Source organism: Oncorhynchus keta, chromosome 35 (assembly GCF_023373465.1).
Source record: "Oncorhynchus keta strain PuntledgeMale-10-30-2019 chromosome 35, Oket_V2, whole genome shotgun sequence".
NCBI lineage: Eukaryota > Metazoa > Chordata > Actinopteri > Salmoniformes > Salmonidae > Oncorhynchus > Oncorhynchus keta.
In genome coordinates this window covers 25,912,334-25,932,743 of record NC_068455.1, presented here as the reverse complement: position 1 = coordinate 25,932,743, position 20,410 = coordinate 25,912,334, and the positions used below count along the sequence as shown (strand labels likewise).

The window sequence follows — 20,410 nt, the reverse complement described above, 5'->3', positions numbered from 1 at the left end:
CACGTGTGATAGCAGCATCCTGGAAAGACACTTGACCAGCTGGTGTGAGGAAGTAGTCCTTGAGGTTGCTGCGCTTGTCTATAGCAACTCTGGTTGCCCTGTATGTTGAGCTGTTTCTTGGGTCCAGGAAGCTGATGTCCCCTTGTACCAGCTGTCTCCACTCTCCAGTACACAGGTCCCCAGTGGGTGTGAAGCTTTCAATAAACGTGAGGTGGATGTATTGTGTTGATGACTGTGTTGTCAGTGTCTGTAGTGCAAAAGTAATTGTGGAGAGCCACATAGGCCTTCACAATGGTCTCAGCTTTCTCTGGGGCAACCTCAAGGGCTCATCCCAGGATCCTCCATCTTGCAGAAAGGATCCCAAAGCAGTTCTCTGAAATTCTTCTGACTATTGAGTGGTGGTAGTTGTAGATCTTGTTGGAGTCATCAAAGCCAGAAGAACCTTTGAATAAAATAAGCGTTTCCAGGCTCCTGAATTGCACAGCGGTCTAAGGCGCTGCATCTCAGTGCTAGAGGCGTCACTACAGACCCTGGTTTGATCCCGGGCTGTATCACAAGTGGCCGTGATCGGGAGTCCCATAGGGCGGCACACAATTGACCCAGCGACGTCCAGGTTAGGGGAGGATTAGATGTCAAATGTGTTGATTTTCTGATGTAGACCACTTATTGACATCTCAATTATTCGTTTTTGTCAAACTATTAGTGCTCTTCATTACGGCAATGGACCCAATGATAACAATATAGGGAAGAAATCTGATTTTTCTTTTCATGTCAAATCCACTTGAGCTAGCCTGTTAGATTAAGGTGTATGGTTCCTCATTATTTTATTAATGGCCATGATGACAAAACCATGTCCAGTAGCTACATGATCTAAATTACTTAATAAATTGCTTTATTCTATGCTGTGTTATAAAGCTGCATTGTCCTATATAGCCCATTTTATATGGAATGGGGTCCACATAATAAGTTACTATTTCATTTTCTATGTTTTTGGAGATTAGGGGACGCCACATGGAAGGCAGAGAGAGGTGGCACCAGGGTGCACAAGCCATGACAGACTTCTGGTTGATATCTGTTCCTCTGGACAGGACCAGCTCACAGTCTCTGGAGAAATTCAAGCACTCTGTAGCCAAAACCAAACTTGCCACCAGCTTCAAGTTCTCCATCCCAGAATTGAAGGTTAGGATTTGTGTCTCATAGCTACCAAGAGGCTCAAATAGACAAACAAAGTCACTTGGCTTGGAGTGTACCTCTTTCATTGACCTCCCAAGCATGACATAACATTAGAATTTTCTATGTACAGTAGCAACTCACATCTGACAACACAGCAACTCTATGGTAATGAATGACAACACTGCGATCCACTAGAAATTAAAGTTTAACGAGACCACAGTTGGACAAGTATTTCCACCTCACAGTCAATATTCCACGCAATACATCCGCGATGGCTGATGGTGTTCAGGTCAGCAGTGGTCAGACTCAAGAGTATTATATATTTACAGGACAAAGGTGTTCAGTTGCCTTCTCTGGTGAAGTGGTGGGCTCAGATTTCACTCTTCAAGTGGTGGTTTAGAGTCTTTCAGAAGGTTTTCCATGAGACCCATTTCACTCAACTTGATCGATAAGGTCTACTAGCTTGTCCTACGTTTCAATTGTGGGAAAAAGCTAACTGAAACCTGCTCCTTGTTTTGAGGCTAAGTGGAATGTTACAATGTAATCACCTAAAATTTGATTTGATTTGTTATATGTTTACACTTCAAGTGTTACGATTGTAACGTTTCCACTTCTAATCTCCCAGGTTGGTACATTAGACGTCCTCCTGGGTGTGTCAGATGACCCCTCTAGACTGGACACTCACTCAAACTGAGAGGTAAAAGCCATTTTTAGTGTCATGTTGGCGTATTTTGTGCTTGTGTGTTTCCTCACTATGTTATAGGCTAGTAGTAATTTACTCTACTAACTCAATACCTCTTTAAGTTCTTCTTTCATGATTCATTTATGCTAGGAGGATGCTGACATTTTGTTTCCTGCTTTTCCATTGGCTTGAATGAGATTTTGGCCACCAGATGGCAGCAATGGTGTGTGCAACGTTTCCGACTAATCCAGTGAAGAATTACATTACTACACAATATGTTGTATCAAGTCTGCCAGGAGTTTGCCCAAATGTGTCGAATTGGTCAATTGATACATTTTCACCTTCCAACAGGACAATGACCGTAAGCACACAGCCAAGACAATGCATGAGTGGCTTTGGGACAAATCTCTGAATGTCATTGAGTGGCCCAGCCAAGAGCCCGGACTTGAACCCGATCAAACATCTCTGGAGAGACCTGAAAATAGCTGTGCAGCGACACTCCCCAACCAACCTGACAGAGATTGACATTATCTGCAGAGAAGAATAGGAGAAACTCCCTAAATACAGGTGTGCCAAGCTTGTAGCATTATTTATTATAACAAAGAAGACTCGAGTCTGTAATTGCTTGTAAAGGTGCTTCAACAGAGTACTGAGCAAAGCGTCTGAACACTTATATAAATGTGATATTTCATAATTAGATTTTTATTTTTTAATTAGCAGAAATTTCTTAAAACCTGTTTTTGCTCTATTATGGAGTATTGTGTGTAGATTGATGAGGGAAAAAACTATTTAATCCATTTTAGAATAAGGCTGTAACGTAACAAAATGTGGAAAAAGTCAATTGTTTCTGACTTAAGAAAGTTCTGACAGCTGACATTATACAGCTAAGAGACTAGCAATAGTATGCTCACTGTTCTCCCCTCATCTCCCCACCACATCTACCCTCATCAGAGGGGAGATCTTTTTGTCGGTATCTCTGTGCATTGAAATTGCCATCGATAAAATGCAATTGTGTTCGTTGTCTGTAGGTTAAGCCTGCCCATAACATAACCCCACCAACACCATGGGGCACTCTGTTTACAGCATTGACATCAATAAACCGCTCGCCCACACAACGCCATGCACGCTGTCTGCCATCTGCCCGGTACAGTTGAAACCGGGATTCATCTGTGAAGAGCACATTTCTCCAGCGTGCCAGTGGCATTCGAAGAGGAGCATTTGCCCACTGAAGTCAGTTACGACACCAAACTGCAGTCAGGTCAAAACCCAGGTGAGGTTGACGAACATGCAGATGAGCTTCCATGATACGGTTTTTGACAGTTTGTGCAGAAATTATTCAGTTGTGCAAACCCACAGTTTCATCAGCTGTCTGGCTGGCTGGTCTCAGATGATCCCGCAGGTGAAGAAGCCAGATGTAGAGGTCCTGGGCTGGCGTGATTACATGCGGTCTGCAGGTTGTGAGGCCGGATGGATGTACAGTACTGCCAAATTCTCTAAAACAACGTTGGAGGCGGCTTTTGGTAGAGAACTTAACATTAAAATCTCTGGCGACAGCTCTGGTGGACATTCCTGATGCTCTTGATATTCCACACCTGTCAGGTGGATGGATTATCTTGTCAAAGGAGATGGGGATGTAAACAAATTTGTGCACATTTTTTTTTTGGTGCGTATGCAACATTTCTGGGATTTTTGATTTCAGCTCATGACACATGAGCCCAACATTTTACATGTTGCGTTTATATTTTTGTTAAGTGTTAGTAGATTGTCCCTGCTATCACTGCGGAACACTGTTGAGATATTATGCTCTCTGTCTCCCTCTGTCTGCCAGGTGGCCCTTGAAATGACAGGATTGAGCGCTGTGTTTCCGCAGGGCTACTACTCCTACATCTGTGTCCAGATCAGTGTCATGCCTCTGGATCCTAGCTAGTAAGTAGCCAATGAGGAGTGGGCCCCAATCCCAAATTAACCTAGTTCCCTGTTAACTTCAAAAGCCTAAATAAGTATTAACAATATGGTGGGCCTCTACCTTGCCTCTACCTGGTTAAGATTGAGAGATCATCATATTGTTAATACATATCTAGTCCTTTCAGTTGGATGAAGGGAAGTCAAAAAGGCTCTCGGGTTAGGAAGGAGGGATTGGTTTGGGATTGGGATTGGGTTGTCAATGCATCCTGAACTCCCCATGGACGAGAATAAACCCTGTAAAAATACCAAAAACTTTTAAATAAGTGGTTGATCTTAGCAAATATTTTTTTTAAAGATTTAGATATTGTTAATATCAAGATAACCAAATTTCAGATACACTTTTTCAGCTTTGATGATCTTCAATGACTACAAGCAAGCAACCTTTTTCAGATGTTGAGAATCCATTTCTAGATATGATCTACAGACCAAAGAAAATATATGTACTGCTGATCCTTGATTTGGCCCCACTTGGCCTACATGGTATTATGTGACCATATGAATGTATACAAAATCTATTGCAGGTCGGGACCAATGATATGCAACAGAAAATAGATCCATGTTGTGCCTACAGAATTCACCATCAAAGTGTGGATTAACTACCAAGTCAACAGCAACAGTTCTATTTCTTGCGCCCAAACCTGAAATCCACCCAGTTCTGGACTCGATCTGAGAGGATTGGTATTAAGCTAAATCCTCATGACACCAACTAGGGGTGTGATTCTGAGGTATTGCTGATACATGACTGTGGATCTGTGATGTTGTAATACTGATCTTTTTGCCTCACAAAAACCATAACAGAAATGTCACATATTTTTACACTTTGTGACTGCAATAGAAGTTTTTGTATGGTAAATGTGATGTTGTCACGCCCTGACCGTAGAGAGCCTTTTAATGTCTCTATTTGGTTTGGTCAGGGTGTGATTTGGGGTTGGCATTCTATGTTTCGTTTTCTATGATTTGGTGTTTCTATGTTTTGGCCGGGTATGGTTCTCAATCAGGGACAGCTGTCTATCGTTGTCTCTGATTGGGAACCATACTTATGTAACGGATGTGAAATGGCTAGCTTAGTTAGCGGTGCGCGCTAAATAGCGTTTCAATCGGTGACGTCACTTGCTCTGAGACCTTGAAGTAGTAGTTCCCCTTGCTCTGCAAGGGCCGTGGCTTTTGTGGAGCGATGGGTAATGATGCTTCGTGGGTGACTGTTGTTGATGTGTGCAGAAGGTCCCTGGTTCGCGCCTGGGTATGGGCGAGGGGACGGTCTAAAGTTATACTATTACACTTAGGTAGCCCTTTTTCCCTCCTTTCTTTGTGGGAAGTAGACTTTGTTTAGGGCACATAGCCTTTAGCTTCACGGTTTGTTTTGTAGTGTTTATTGTTTTGTTCAGCGTCTTTTTTTTCTAAATAAAGGAATATGTACGCTCACCACCCTGCACCTTGGTCCTCCTTATTCAACAGCCGTGACAGATGTCCTTGTGTTATCTATAATTGTTCATGCTGAACATGTACAGGTAACTGACAAAATAATGGAAACACGAGTAGGCCGAAATGAGGGACACAAATTATATTGAAAGCAGGTGCCTCCACACAGCTATGGTTCCAGTTGATTAAGCAGCTAAAATCCCATCATGCTTAGGGTTATGAATAAAAATTCTGGGCAGGCCATTTTTTGCCATTATTTTGGCTACCATGGCTATGTGCCCCCATAGCATGACAATGCCCCCATCCACAGGGCACAAATGGTAACTGAATGGTTTGATGAGCATGATGCCATGGCCGTCTCAGTCACCAGATCTCGACTCAATTTAACACTTATGGGAGATTCTGGAGCAGCGCCATCACCAACACACCATCAACCAAACACCATTTGTGGAAGAATTGTGCCACATCCCTTCAATAGAGTTCCAGACACTTGTAGAATCTATGCCAAGGAGCGTTGAATCTGTTGTGGCTTGCGGTGGCCCGATGCCCTATTAAGACATTTTATATTGGTATATAGGAAAATTCCCTTCGTCAGTTGTGGAAAGATGAGATCGGTTTAGCACCTGAGCACGAGATATCACTGTACATTTAATCTGACCCAGTGGACTGGAATCTTACAGTATGTCAGAGCGTCTCAAATTGTGCAATTGTATCTGTTGTTAGCAGAGCGCGTCCTAACTCAGTTTTCTGGAGACGTGTGTAATTGCGACGCTGTCCCGTTATCAAAAGTTATCAAAAGGGCAACAGCAGATATTGATGTAATTTAGTGGTTATGCTTTGACATTACCTCTGACAATAACATATTCATTTCCCAGACTACGTTTTTTTATTTTCTTATGTGTTGTCAAGACAGATATGTATTGTAGTGTGCCATGCGCTCACCAACAAGTTCTGCATCAATTCCCACTCACACAGTGACGATTCTAGCATGTAAATCTTGGTGGGGCAAAAAATACTACTAATAATATGCATGCCAGCAAAGCCACTACACAATACTGAACAATACATGAATTGCACCATAACGGTGACAAACGGTGCCCACAAACTGTTAGGGACTACATAAAGCTGTCCCAACAGCAGTCCAAACACATTACCACTGCTACACCTGGCTATCAGCGGAGCCTCTTGCAGCGAAACAGTTCATTCAGCCTCATTTTCTGTCTATTAAAAAAAACATAGCTGGTATGTGTAACGAATGTCGTCGAGAGAAGGAGAAGAGGACCAAGGTGCAGCGTGGTAAGTATTCATCATGCGTTTAATAAATACGAACACTTGAACAAAATGTCACGGTCTTCCTCCTCTTCATCTGAAGAGGAGAAGCGAGAAGGATCGGAGGACCAAAATGCGGAGTGGTATGTGTTCATGATGAATATTTAATTAAAGAAAGTTCTGAACACTGAATACAAAAACAATAAACCAATAACGACCGTGAAGCTATAAATGAGACCTGTGCTGACACAAGCAACTAACATAGACAATCACGCCATAAACAAACAGTGAAACCCAGGCTACCTAAGTATGATTCTCAATCAGAGACAACTAATGAGACCTGCCTCTGATTGAGAACCATACTAGGCCGAAACATACAAATCCCCAAATCATAGAAAAACAAACATAGACTGCCCACCCCAACTCACGCCCTGACCATACTAAATAAATACAAAACAAAGGAAATAAAGCTCAGAACGTGACACAAAAACAACAAATGAACAGTTCTGCAAGGTGCAATACACAAAACAGAAAACAACTACCCACAAACCATAGTGGGAAAACAGGCTGCCTAAGTATGGTTCTCAATCAGAGACAACGATTGACAGCTGCCTCTGATTGGGAACCATACCAGGCCAAACACCTAGAAATATAACACACAGAATCAAAACATAGAATGCCCACCCCAACTCACGCCCTGACCAGACTAAAATAGAGACATAAAAAAGGAACTAAGGTCAGGATGTGACAGTACGGCTGACTTGGTTAAATAAATGTGGTTTCTACTGACAATTGAGATGTGGCGGTTCATTTCTTTACCATCAAATGCAGAGAGACAAACTTATCACACAAGTCAGAGTTATACTTAAACTACATTTTTATTCACTTATTAATAAGGGTGCAGGTCAATACAACACACACATATAAAGTGAATCGATTGAGTGCTCTACAATAATGAAGGCTGGTCGAAGAATCACCCTCAGATGATTCGTTGAGAGCCCCGAAACCAAAGTATTGTAATGAAACTGGCAAGGAACAGGTCTCGAACCCTCAACCTTCTAGCCCAAAGTCCAGCACACTATCGACTGGGCCGCAAAAGCATGCTCGTGCGGCAGAGTAGATTTCCACGCATATAAACCCTGGGTCACTTGATCACTTGATCAGGAAGGTGGTCCTTCATGCAAAACTTTGTCATCAGACTTTGTCATCAAAGTCTGGCATTCTCTGGATTTATGTTGCTTTCAAGACAAATGGGAACTCAGAAAAAACAAGGTTGAATCATGATGTCAGTGATCTTCAGGTCGCAGGTCTAGAAAGAGGCCCGGGTTCCCGACTTGGAATTCTGAGTTGGATGTCCGTTCAAAACCTATTTCCCACTTCCTGAGTTTCCAGTTGTTTTGAAGGCAGCAGAAGTCATGTTGGGTTGACAGCATGGCTAAATATTGAATGTTTATAATTTTAATCTTGAAAAATAGACCTTTAACCCCAGACTTTGACCACACACCACTCCAATGAATAGCAGGCTAGTGAAAGCTTTACAATTCTTGCAGTTAGCTACTGATTCCTTCCAAACTGCTCAATGTTGAATTTGCGATTTCAACTTGTGTTATGTTTATGTCCAATGCACCAATATGTTTTATCTCTAATTTCTCTTCAGAATTTCTCTTCATATAACAACGTTTGAAAAGGATTTGTAAGTAGATTTTCGACTTGATTCGTGATGACTGGACTGCTAGCTTGCTAGCTAAGATTTTGAAAGTATGATGTTGACATGATCAGTCCATTCAAAGCTGTGGTAGATATAACGTGATTTGACGTAATTTTATCTGTGACCAATGACCTTGAGCCTTTTTGGATGGGCACTTCTAATGTAACTCCATGGCAGCACCCAAGGGGCTTGAATTTTCGAGCTCTCCCTGTAGATTTTACGATGACATAGTGTCCCCATGAATGAGAGAACACTGAGCCAAACATGGCGCAACTAGAGAACATTACCAACCCGATGTTCCGTATTTTCCGCTGGTTGCCTCACCCCCACAGACAGCACTGACCTAGGCTGAAACACCTGCATTTTCGAGATGCCTTGCTCCAGAAAATAAAGAGACCATGTTTGTATGTGGCTTTATTAACTAAATTATAATTTTTTTTGACATTGTTTGCAAACTGATATGTGACACGTATTATTGTCAAAATAGAATGCAAAACAGGTAGCCCCAACTGCCCTTAATGACGGGTCGTCACTGTACTCACATCATATCACCTCACTTCAACCATACGGAATAATTGTGTTAATTGCCCATGCCGGTTTGGTAAATTCAAAACTTCAAGCAGAGTAATATCCTCCCACAGAGGATATCCGCCCACAGAGCTGAGGCGCAGCAGCAGTGTGTGTCAGTGTGAGTGTGTGTGTGAGATAGAAAAAAAGAGCGAGAGAGAGAGAGAGGAGAAATGAGAGACAGAGAGCGAGATTACTTAATTGCTGCTTTGGTAATGGGAGAGCACGGAGCGGGGTTTTGCGCAATGGCTTTCATCCTTTTTAAAATTAGTATACTTTATAGGCTACCTGCACTTTAAACTGTTCATGCACATGAAACACAAGTCTGTTGATTGCATTTCGACATTTTCGACGCCAAAAATAGCCTACGACAGCAGGAAAGATGTGGACTATACCCAAACCCCGATATAGGAACTGCAACAGCTTGGACACGAGGGATGAAGCCGAGATAGCCGTGAACATTGGCGGGGTGAAGCTCGTTTTATACGGGGATGTGCTTAACCGCTACCCGGAGAGTCGACTTGCAGAACTTATCAACTGCTCAACTCTGAATTATGACATTATCTACTCACTTTGTGATGACTACGACCCCGGTAAAAGGGAGTTTTATTTTGACCGGGATCCTGACGCTTTCAGATGTATCATTGACGTGTATTACTTCGGTGAGATTCACATCAAACGAGGAATCTGTCCCATTTGTTTTATTAAAGAGATGGAATTCTGGAAAATTGACCAAAGCTATTTGGACGAGTGCTGTAAAAGTGACTTGACTGAAAAGGAGGAAGAGCTGGCTGAGATTGCCAACAAAGTGAAGCTTATCTTGGATGATCTAGATGTAGTCCCTTCTGTCAACCGCTCAGTGCGGTACCAAAAGTTCCTTTGGAAACTCATGGAGAAACCGGAGTCCTCATTGCCTGCGCGCATTATCGCCATTGCATCTTTCCTCTTCGTCCTTGTGTCATCCTTGGTGATGTGCGTGGGTACCATTCCAGAAGTCCAAATGGAGGACGACGAGGGAGACCTTGTGGAACACCCAACGCTGGAGGCCATCGAGACAGCCTGCATAGGCTGGTTCACCGTAGAATATCTGCTGCGTTTTATGTCCTCCCCAAACAAACTGCACTTTTTCCTATCCTTTATGAACATAATAGACTTCATGGCTATCATGCCCTTTTACGTGGTGCTGAGCCTAACTTACCTGGGTACGGCCATGATGGATCTGGCCAAGGTCCAGCAAGCGGTCCAGGCGCTTCGTATCATGCGTATTGCCCGGATCTTCAAACTGGCGCGTCACTCCTCCGGGCTACAGACTCTCACCTATGCGCTGAAGAGGAGTTTCAAAGAGCTGGGGTTGCTCCTTATGTACATGGGCATAGGGATATTCGTGTTCTCAGCACTGGGCTACACCCTGGAGCAAAGCCACCCGGAGACCCTCTTCAGTAGCATCCCACAGTCCTTCTGGTGGGCTATTATCACCATGACGACCGTAGGCTATGGAGACATTTACCCCAAAACCACGCTCGGAAAGTGCAACGCAGCCATCAGCTTCCTGTGTGGGGTGATAGCCATCGCGTTGCCCATTCACCCCATTATCAACAACTTCGTTATTTTTTACAATAAGCAGAGATTGCTCGAGACTGCGGCCAAGCACGAGCTGGAGCTCATGGAGTTGCAGTCTAGCGAGGACTCAATGGTGAAGGCCACGCGCAAGTCGGGCGCATTGGGCGCATTGGAGAGCTCTATGCGCACCTCGCGTAGTGATAATTCTATACCACTTATTGAGGAATCAACCAGGACTTTGAAGTCGAAAAAGTATTGCTCCGAAACAGAATCGTTTTAACTTGACATAGACATAGGCCTATTGTGTAGTGACGTGTTTCAATTCGATGAGGTATTTCCTCCTGTTGCTTCTACACAGTAAATCAAGGATAGTTGAAATCACAGTGTTAAAAACATTTGGGTTAAATTGACTCTACTGGGAGTTTTAACCCTCAAGAGAGTGATATGCTCTGTGGAGTTAGTGTTTATAACTGGAGTTGATTGGGATAGAGTACTTTTAACTCCCTTAGGAGCAACCAGACACAAGGAATTAAATATATGGAGTTGTCTACGATGTGGGAGGAGCATCATTGGCATATTTCCCAGCTTGCTCTGTTGTAGCTTGATTTATTAAATAGTTTGTTTCAATATCTGTGTTTTTGCATGCACATTGGTTGTTTTTTTATCTTATGCTACACAAATATAAGAAACTTAGATTTTTCTAAACTAATCCAATCGGTAAATGGTTGGATTTCTAGCAACCAGTAGTGAGATAGTTGTTCCAGTTTATATGGTGTAGTTGGTAGTCTCCATTGTACTGTATTTTCTTCCCTATTATGACAGGTGTTGTATAAGCAAATTATGGCCTTTTATTGTCCCCAGCTCAAGGTGCACCTGTGTAATGATCATGCTGTTTAATCAGCTTCTTGATATGTCACACTTGTCGGGTGGATGGATTATCTTGGCAAAGGAGAAATGCTCACAGACAGGGATGTAAACAAATTTGTGCACAAAATCGGGGAGAAGAAAGCTTTTTGTGCGTAAGGAACATTTCTGGGATCTTTTATTTCATGAGACATGGGACCAACACTTTACATGTTGCATTTATGTTTTTGTTCAGTATGTTTACCAAGGACACAACGACCTTTCAACGACATCTAAGCGCCACTGAATTGATATGTGAATAAAACTATACATTTGGTTTTATAGGCCAATAATAACAATCATTATAGTCTCACATACCCAACTTCTAATCACAAAATCATGACATTGATGTTTATATAACTGTTCTCTCTGATTTTTTGTCATGCAAGCTCCATATATTGCCGCCTCCTCCTCAGTGCATCTGTTGGTGTCTGTCTGACACTAACTGAAGCTCACTAATAACTGCCTCTACACATTCCCTTTCACAAAACACTTTCCCCTTCAAAAAGTATTCACACCCCTTGACTTTTTCAACATTTTGTTGTTTCAGCCTAAAATTGTTTTTATTACATTGAGATGTTGTGTCACTGGCCTAAACACAATACCTCATAATGTCAAAGAGGAATTATGTTTTCGATAATAAGTATTCAACCCCTTTATGGCAAGCCTAAATAATTCCAGGGGTTTGCTTTTAACAAGCCACATAATAAGTTGCATGGACTCACTCTTTGTGCAATAATAATGCCTAATATGATTTTTGAGTGACGACCTCATTTCTGTTCCCCACAAATAAAATGATCTGTAAGGTCCCTCAGTTGAGCAGTGAATTTCAAACACAGATTCAACTACAAAGACCTGGAAGATTGTCCAATGCTTTGCAAAAAAGGGCACCTATTGGTAGATGGGTAAAATAAATAAAGCAGACATTGATGATCCCTTAGAGCATGGTATTAATTCAAATCAAATCAAGTTTTCTTTGTCATGTGCGCAGAATACAACAAGTGTAGACCATGGAATTACTTAATTTCGAGCCCTTTCTTAGCAATGCAGTTAAAAAAGTCAGAAAATTAACAAATAGATAAAAAGAAAATAGTAACACAATAAAATAACGCAATAAAATAACAATAAAGAGGCTATATACAGGTTATATAGAGGGAGTACCGGTACTAAGTCAGAAAACAGGGGTACGAGGTAATTGGCGTGTTTGATTGAGGTAATGTACATGTAAGTTTGGTTAGATGATGTACATGTACAGTAGGTAGGGGGTGAAAAGCAGAACGTCTGGGAAGTCGTTTAACTTACTGTTCAGCAGTCTTATTTATGGCTTTGGGGTAGAAGCTGTTCAGGAGCCTTTTGGTCCCAGACTCCGGAACTGCTTACCATGCGGTAGTAGAGAGAACAGACTGTGACTTGAACATTTCTGTCTAGCAATGATCAACAACCAACTTGACAGAGCTTGAAGAATTAAAAAAAATAATCATGTGCAAATATTGTACAATCCAGGTGTGAAAACTCTTAGAGGCTTACCCAGAAAGACCCACATCTGTAATCACTGCCAAAGGTGATTCTAAGGATTGGGTTACACAAAGCAACTTTCACACAATTTTAGTTGCAGTTGCAAGTTGCAAGCAACTTTGCTGTTACATGAAGCAACTCAAATGCGATTAAAATGGCATGCAACAGCCAATCAAATTGAAGCTGCTTGTTTAAGAATTATAAACTCACTCCATGTCATCTGCTGCATTACATTGTGTTTTCACAAATCATTTGTTTATCCAACTGTTGTTTATTGTAACAGCAAGGATATGGAAGAAATGCAGCCTGTACAGTTTAGTTAGCTTGCCAAAATGAAATTTCAAACACCAACACAGTTAACCAATCTAGCAACGAACTAAGCTTACCAGCAGAGTTCAGGGCGGATAATTTCAGTTAAAACTGGTCAGGGAGAGATTTGGGTTCTCCTCAAAATTAAATTTATTGACAGCTAAATCATTTACATTTACATTACATTTAAGTCATTTAGCAGACGCTCTTATCCAGAGCGACTTACAAATTGGTGCATACACCTTATGACAACCAGTGGAACAGCCACTTGCATCTAAATCTTGTTGGGGGAGGAGAAGGGGGGTGAGAAGGATTACTTACCCTTACTTACCCTATCCTAGGTATTCCTTGAAGAGGTGGGGTTTCAGGTGTCTCCGGAAGGTGGTGATTGACTCCGCTGTCCTGGCGTCGTGAGGAGTTTGTTCCACCATTGGGGGCCAGAGCAGCGAACAGTTTTGACTGGGCTGAGCGGGAACTGTACTTCCTCAGTGGTAGGGAGGCGAGCAGGCCAGAGGTGGATGAACGCAGTGCCCTTGTTTGGGTGTAGGGCCTGATCAGAGCCTGGAGGTACTGAGGTGCCGTTCCCCTCACAGCTCCGTGGCGAGCACCATGGTCTTGTAGCGGATGCGAGCTTCAACTGGAAGCCAGTGGAGAGAGCGGAGGAGCGGGGTGACGTGAGAGAACTTGGGAAGGTTGAACACCAGACGGGCTGCGGCGTTCTGGATGAGTTGTAGGGGTTTAATGGCACAGGCAGGGAGCCCAGCCAACAGCGAGTTGCAGTAATCAAGACGGGAGATGACAAGTGCCTGGATTAGGACCTGCGCCGCTTCCTGTGTGAGGCAGGGTCGTACTCTGCGGATGTTGTAGAGCATGAACCTACAGGAACGGGACACCGCCTTGATGTTAGTTGAGAACGTCAGGGTGTTGTCCAGGATCACGCCAAGGTTCTTAGCGCTCTGGGAGGAGGACACAATGGAGTTGTCAACCGTGATGGCGAGATCATGGAACGGGCAGTCCTTCCCGGGAGGAAGAGGAGCTCCGTCTTGCTGAGGTTCAGCTTGAGGTGGTGATCCGTCATCCACACTGATATGTCTGCCAGACATGCAGAGATGCGATTCGCCACCTGGTCATCAGAAGGGGGAAAGGAGAAGATTAATTGTGTGTCGTCTGCATAGCAATGATAGGAGAGACCATGTGAGGTTATGACAGAGCCAAGTGACTTGGTGTATAGCGAGAATAAGAGAGGGCCTAGAACAGAGCCCTGGGGGACACCAGTGGTGAGAGCGCGTGGTGAGGAGACAGATTCTCGCCACGCCACCTGGTAGGAGCGACCTGTCAGGTAGGACGCAATCAAGCGTGGGCCGCGCCGGAGATGCCCAACTCGGAGAGGGTGGAGAGGAGGATCTGATGGTTCACAGTATCGAAGGCAGCCGATAGGTCTAGAAGGATGAGAGCAGAGGAGAGAGAGTTAGCTTTAGCAGTGCGGAGCGCCTCCGTGATACAGAGAAGAGCAGTCTCAGTTGAATGACTAGTCTTGAAACCTGACTGATTTGGATCAAGAAGGTCATTCTGAGAGAGATAGCGGTAGAGCTGGCCAAGGACGGCACGCTCAAGAGTTTTGGAGAGAAAAGAGAGAAGGGATACTGGTCTGTAGTTGTTGACATCGGAGGGATCATAACTTGTACGATAATTTGTATAGATCTGCTGTTGTGCTAGTCTCTGTTCTGTCAACCCTGATTGCAGGTTGTGCAGCGCAGCACTGAAAGCTGTGTTGACATGACAACTGGGTCAGAATTCCGAACCTTCCGATAGATAATGTGGCAAAAGTGTTTGTTTTGATTGGCTCTATCTGCCAATTTAAAGACAGTTGTCATTCTCCTCTGAAGTCTGTTTGTGAAGACAGATTGAGTTCGTTGAGCGGGTTGAATATGTCGCGCAGGTAAACGAGTTTTGCAACCCATTCCTCGTCATTGAAATGTGCTGCCAGTGGTGACTTTTTTTCGGAAAGAAATCGCTGCTGCGGCTCTCGTAACTCAAACACTGGCAAGCGATCTCCCCCTGGATAGCCATATTACTTCTGTATATAAGAGAAGGTGTTTGTGCTCTGCGTCCATTTCCTCACAAAGCTGCCCAAACATACGCGAGTTAAGGGCGTGTGCTTTGATGTGATTGATAACATCATTCAATACGACGTTAAATTCAGGTGAATTGTTTAAATATCTCCTAAGAGTTCACGCAAATGTCCTTAGCAGCAGGTAGAATCAACTCCTTGCCAATAGTGAAAGGCTTCTTTAGCAATACAGCTAGCCACTAAGTATGATGCTCTCAGTGTAGCCACATTTGTTGATGCGTTGGCTTTCAAGACTTGCTTCTGTCCTTCTTGTTCACGTTTTCTTCGTTCAAAGAATTCAACAGGTTTGTCTTTAAGTGCAGGGTGCTTGGATTTGATGTGCTGAAACAGTTTTGAGGGCTTCATTGCCTCGTTAGATAGCCACATACCATGCAAGTCACCTGTCGCGATAAAGCCATAGGACTCATACATTTTAGGTAGAACTCATCATATTTTCATTTTTTTGCAGACCGGGCTGTCTCTGCATTATCGACATTGTCATTGGGCTTTTATCTCCCTTTCCCCTTCCGAAGAAGCTCTCCTGTGACGTTTGTTTTTATTCGTGTCAGCTAACGTAGCTAGCTAGTACAAAGTTGGCAGGCAATACAGCTCACGCAGACCGCGATGAACTCGTGGCGTTACTCAAATTCAAAATCTGTAAACTGTTGTGGGCATGACAGAGATATTGAGAAAAGGACCAACAGACTACACCAAGTTCAATGTAATTACTGCACAAATAGCCTATAATTGTATATAATTATCATTTTATTTTACAGATAAAAAAAAATATATATATATAATATATTTATTTATTTATTTATTTATCCTTTCCGTGCAGCACTGCATCACAGTGATAGCAGAGATCCTGGTTTGAGTCCAGGCTCTGCCGCGACCGAGAGACCCATGGAGCAGCGCAAAATTGTCCCAGCGTCATCCGGGTTAGGGAGGGTTTGGCTGGCAGGGATGTTCTTATCCCATTGCACTCTAGCGACTCCTGTGGCGGGCTGGGCGCAATGCACGCTGACACTGTAGCCAGGTGTACTGGAATTATCTGGGAAATCAAAGAATTGTACTAAAGGCTGAGACAGTATGCTAAAGGCCAGAGTGAAGGGCAACATGATAGATAATCACCCCAAATAATGAAATATATATAGTTTTTTATTATAATAACTTTTTTACCCCATTTTTCTCCCCAATTTCGATCTTGACTCATCACTGCAACACCCCAACAGGCTTGGGAGGCAAAGGTCGAGTCATGTGTCCTCTGAAACATTACCCGCCAAACTGTGCTTCTTTAACGCAGGTGCCAGCCGCAGCAATGTGTCGGAGGGAACTCTGACACATTGGAGACCGAGGTCCGCCTGTAAATCAAATCAAATTAAATCACATATTTAGCAGATGTTATTGCGGGTGTAACTAAATGCTGTTGTTCCTAGCTCCAACAGCACACATTGATTTGCCGAAGGGAGGGTGGGGGAGGGCCTTGTAGGCATTTCAAAAAGTTGAGTAGCAGTGGTTCAGTGTTTTCCCAGTGTGAGTACTACAGTCAATGTGTTGGTATAACTTTGGTAGCGTTTTCCCAGATTTGCTTTGTTGAAATTCCCAGCTACAATAAATGTCTCAGGATATGTGGTTTCCAGTTTGAATAAAGACCAGTGTAGTTCTTTAAGGGTTGTCTTGGTATCGGCTTGAGGGGGAATATACACGGCTGTGACTACAACCCGGAGAAAAATGTCTTTGGCGGTAATACGGTTGGCATTTGATTGTAAGGTATTCTAGGTCTGGTGAACAAAAGGACTTGAGTTTCTGTATGTTATCACAATCACACCATGAGTAGTTAATCACGAAACATACACTCCACCTTTCTTCTTCCCGGAGAGTTCTTTATTCCTGTCTGCGTGATGTACTGAGAACCCAGCTGGCTATATGGACGGGGACAGTATATCCTAAGAGAGCCATGTTTCCATGAAACAGAGCATGTTACAATCACTGATGTCTCTCTGGTAGGAGATCCTCACCCTGAGCTCATCTACTTTATTATCCAGAGACTGAACATTACCGAGTAATATACTCGGAAGCGGTGGATGGTGTGCACGCCTCCTGAGTCAGACTAGAAGTCAACTGCAAATACCTCTTCTCCGCCGGCGGTGTTTTGGAGCAGCCTTTGGAATAAGTTAAATTGTCGGATGTATTTAATAACACAACCAATTTTCTGGGCAAATAATGTAAGAACTAACACATAAAAAACGAAATACTGTAAAGTTTCTTAAGAGCTAGAAGCAGAAGCAGAGCTGCCATATATGTCAGCGCCATCTCCTTGTGGCACCCATCCCACCACAAGGAGTCTCTAGAGTGTGATGACCCAAGTAAAGCACCCCCAGCCAAACCCTTCCCTAACCTGGACGATGCTGGGCCAATTGTGTGCCGCCCTATGGGAGTCCCGAACACGACCCGCGTGAAGCAGCCTGGGATTGAACCCGGGTCTGTAGTGATGCCTCTAGCACTACGATACAGTGCCTTATACCGCTGCACAACTCGGGAGCCCCCCCAACTAATTAGTTCTAAAGGGAAATAAATACATAAATAAAAGTTGTCAAGGTGATGAGCGGTGCCCTGTTTTCTCCAGACGTGACGCTTGGCATTCAGGCCAAAGAGTTCAATCTTGGTTTCATCAGACCAGAGAATCTTGTTTCACATGGTCTGAGAGTCTTAAGGTACCTTTTGGTAAACTCCAAGCGGGCTGTCAGGTGCCTTTTACTGAGGAGTGGCTTCCGTCTGGCCACTCTTCCACAATGTCCTGATTGGTGGAGTGCTGCAGAAATGGTTGTCCTTCTGGAAGGTTCCCCCATCTCCACAGAGGAACTCTAGAGCTCTGTCAGAGTGACCAAAAGGTTCTTGGTCACCTCCCTGACCAAGGCCCTTCTCCCCCGATTGCTCAGTTTGGCCAGGTGGCAAGCTCTACGACGAGAGGTTCCAAACCTCTTCCATAGAAGGATGATAGAAGCCACTGTGTTCTTGGGGACCTCCAATACTGCAGAAATGTTTTGGTACACTTCCCCAGATCTGTGCCTCGACACAATCCTGTCTTGGAGCTCTACGGACAATTTCTTCAACCTCGTGGCTTGCTTTTTCCTCTGACATGCACTGTCAACTGTGGGACGTTATATAGACAGGTGTGTGACTTAATGTCCAACCAATTGAATTTAGCACAGGTTGACTCCAATCAAGCTGTAGAAACATCTCAAGGATGATCAATGGAAACAGGATGCACCTGAGCTCAATTTATATTTAAATATATCTCAGCAAAGGGTCTGAATACTTATGTAAATAAGGTATTTCTGTTTTTATTTTTAATACATTAGCAAAAATGTCTAAAAACCTGTTTTTGCTTTGTCATTATGGAGAGTGAAGGGGTCTGAATACTTTCTGAATGCACTATACAGTGGGGCAAAAAAGTATTTAGTCAGTCACCAATTGTGCAAGTTCTCCCACTTAAAAAGGTGAGAGAGGCCTGTAATTTTCATCATAGGTACACTTCAACTATGACAGACAAAATTTGAAAAAGAAATCCAGAAAATCACATTGTAGGATTTTTAATGAATTTATTTACAAATTATGGTGGAAAATAAGTATTTGGTCACCTACAAACAAGCAAGATTTCTGGCTCTCACAGACCTGTAACTTCTTCTTTAAGAGGCTCCTCTGTCCTCCACTCGTTAGATGACGTTATTACGCAAACCTTGTAACGTGAAGAGTTTTCCTAGTAGATGTTATATATTGTACATTGTACGTTGTATGGAAAATATCCAGATCAAAGAGAATGTTTTGGGAAAGATGAAATGTTAAGTTAGACAACTAACTTAATAAAATCTAGACCTTGCCTCATTAACTTGGTACGCCCAGAGAATTGCCCTAAAGGCGGTTACGCCCACTTCTGACCCAAGGGTATAAAACCTGTGAGTATAGAATTTACAGAGAAGACTACGTGACCCAAGCTGCAGCCAAGGTCTAAAAAGTCAACGAACCCAGAACGCAACGCAAGTTTTAAGACTTTTCTACCCAAGCTACGGATGAGTAGCTGTGTCTAAGCGGGTGAATTCAAGTCGAACCACCTAGCCTCCATCTCCCATCGAATCGTGGTATCTAAAGGGTTTCATTCCTATGCTGTGAGCTCTGATCTACAGAGCTGTCTGTCCTCAGAAGACCCCTTCCAGAGCAAAGGGTGAGGGAACAGACTCCTAAGCCAAAAGGACACTGACATCGGGAGGACGGTCAGAGAGGTGCGCAGGAGTAGTGCGTCGTCAAGCAGCCTGAACGGTCCACGCAGAGAATCCTCTGAGATCATCCCCACGTAATTACATCATTATATTCTGACCCATAAGAGTGGCAGTTATGGGCAAGGCTAGGGTTAGAATAGCATAGCTGACAAATTCACCCAAATGTATATTTCTCTCGTGTACTTTCTTTTTCTCTCTCTCTTTGAAATCCCCATTTTGGGTAACACGCGCCATAGTGTGTTGACCCGTTATGCTAAGTTCTAATCAATAGCCTATAATGTGTTTTGTCTATGTTTATGTTTTATCATCATTTTAGCTCTTTAGTAAATAAATATTCAACTAAGATTAGTGTGTTACGAACTCATTGGTGAGACCCGGGTCCGTGCAGATTCACGGGCTATACGACGTTCAGAACGAGATTGGTAGAGGTAACTGGTTAATTGGCAGCTGTTGTAAAATCGATCTTCTGATATTCTTTGAGTTCATTTGGGAAATAGAAACTCAATAAAAACTAGTTTTCCCATGGTGCCCCAGGTTAATGAGTTAATAATTGCTTGATTCAGTTAATCACGCAATTAGAAACTTGTAATCATTTGATGAGCAGCAGTCGTCACATTAACTAATACAACGTCATGACACCAGTAACGCGTCAAAGTGATACAAAGGCTTTGTTTACACAGGCAGCCCAATTCTAATCCTTTGCCTAATTATTAGTTGCTTGTGTAAATGCACCCTAAGAACTTTTACAGATACATTTTCTCTGATCCATTCATTTTGGTCTGAAGTTTTTGAATGTCAATTTCTGTCAATTACACAGCTACAGCAAAGTCTCTGGGATGTCAGATGAGCTTCCTTTATCTGGACAGAGAAAGAGAAAGGAGTTGTGGAGCAGACAGTCCAAACTGAAGAAAGACAGATGGCTGCAGTCCAAGGTTTTAATTGGCTAATTACTT

The 20,410-nt window shown here is 43.1% G+C and overlaps 1 protein-coding gene across 1 annotated transcript; it reads left to right on the top strand.

Moving 5' to 3' along the window:
* The first annotated feature begins 7,480 nt into the window (after positions 1-7,480).
* LOC118368177 (potassium voltage-gated channel subfamily F member 1-like) lies at positions 7,481-13,233 on the top strand. The gene has a single exon (XM_035752024.2). It carries the CDS (start codon positions 9,166-9,168, stop codon positions 10,621-10,623), a length of 1,458 nt encoding a protein of 485 aa, XP_035607917.1. The 5' UTR covers positions 7,481-9,165; the 3' UTR covers positions 10,624-13,233.
* Positions 13,234-20,410: the final 7,177 nt, after the last annotated feature.

What these genes read in the sequence shown, in the direction of transcription:
- LOC118368177 (XM_035752024.2), top strand. Translation starts at nt 9,166, where the DNA reads ATGTGGACTATACCCAAACCCCGATATAGGAACTGCAACAGCTTGGAC.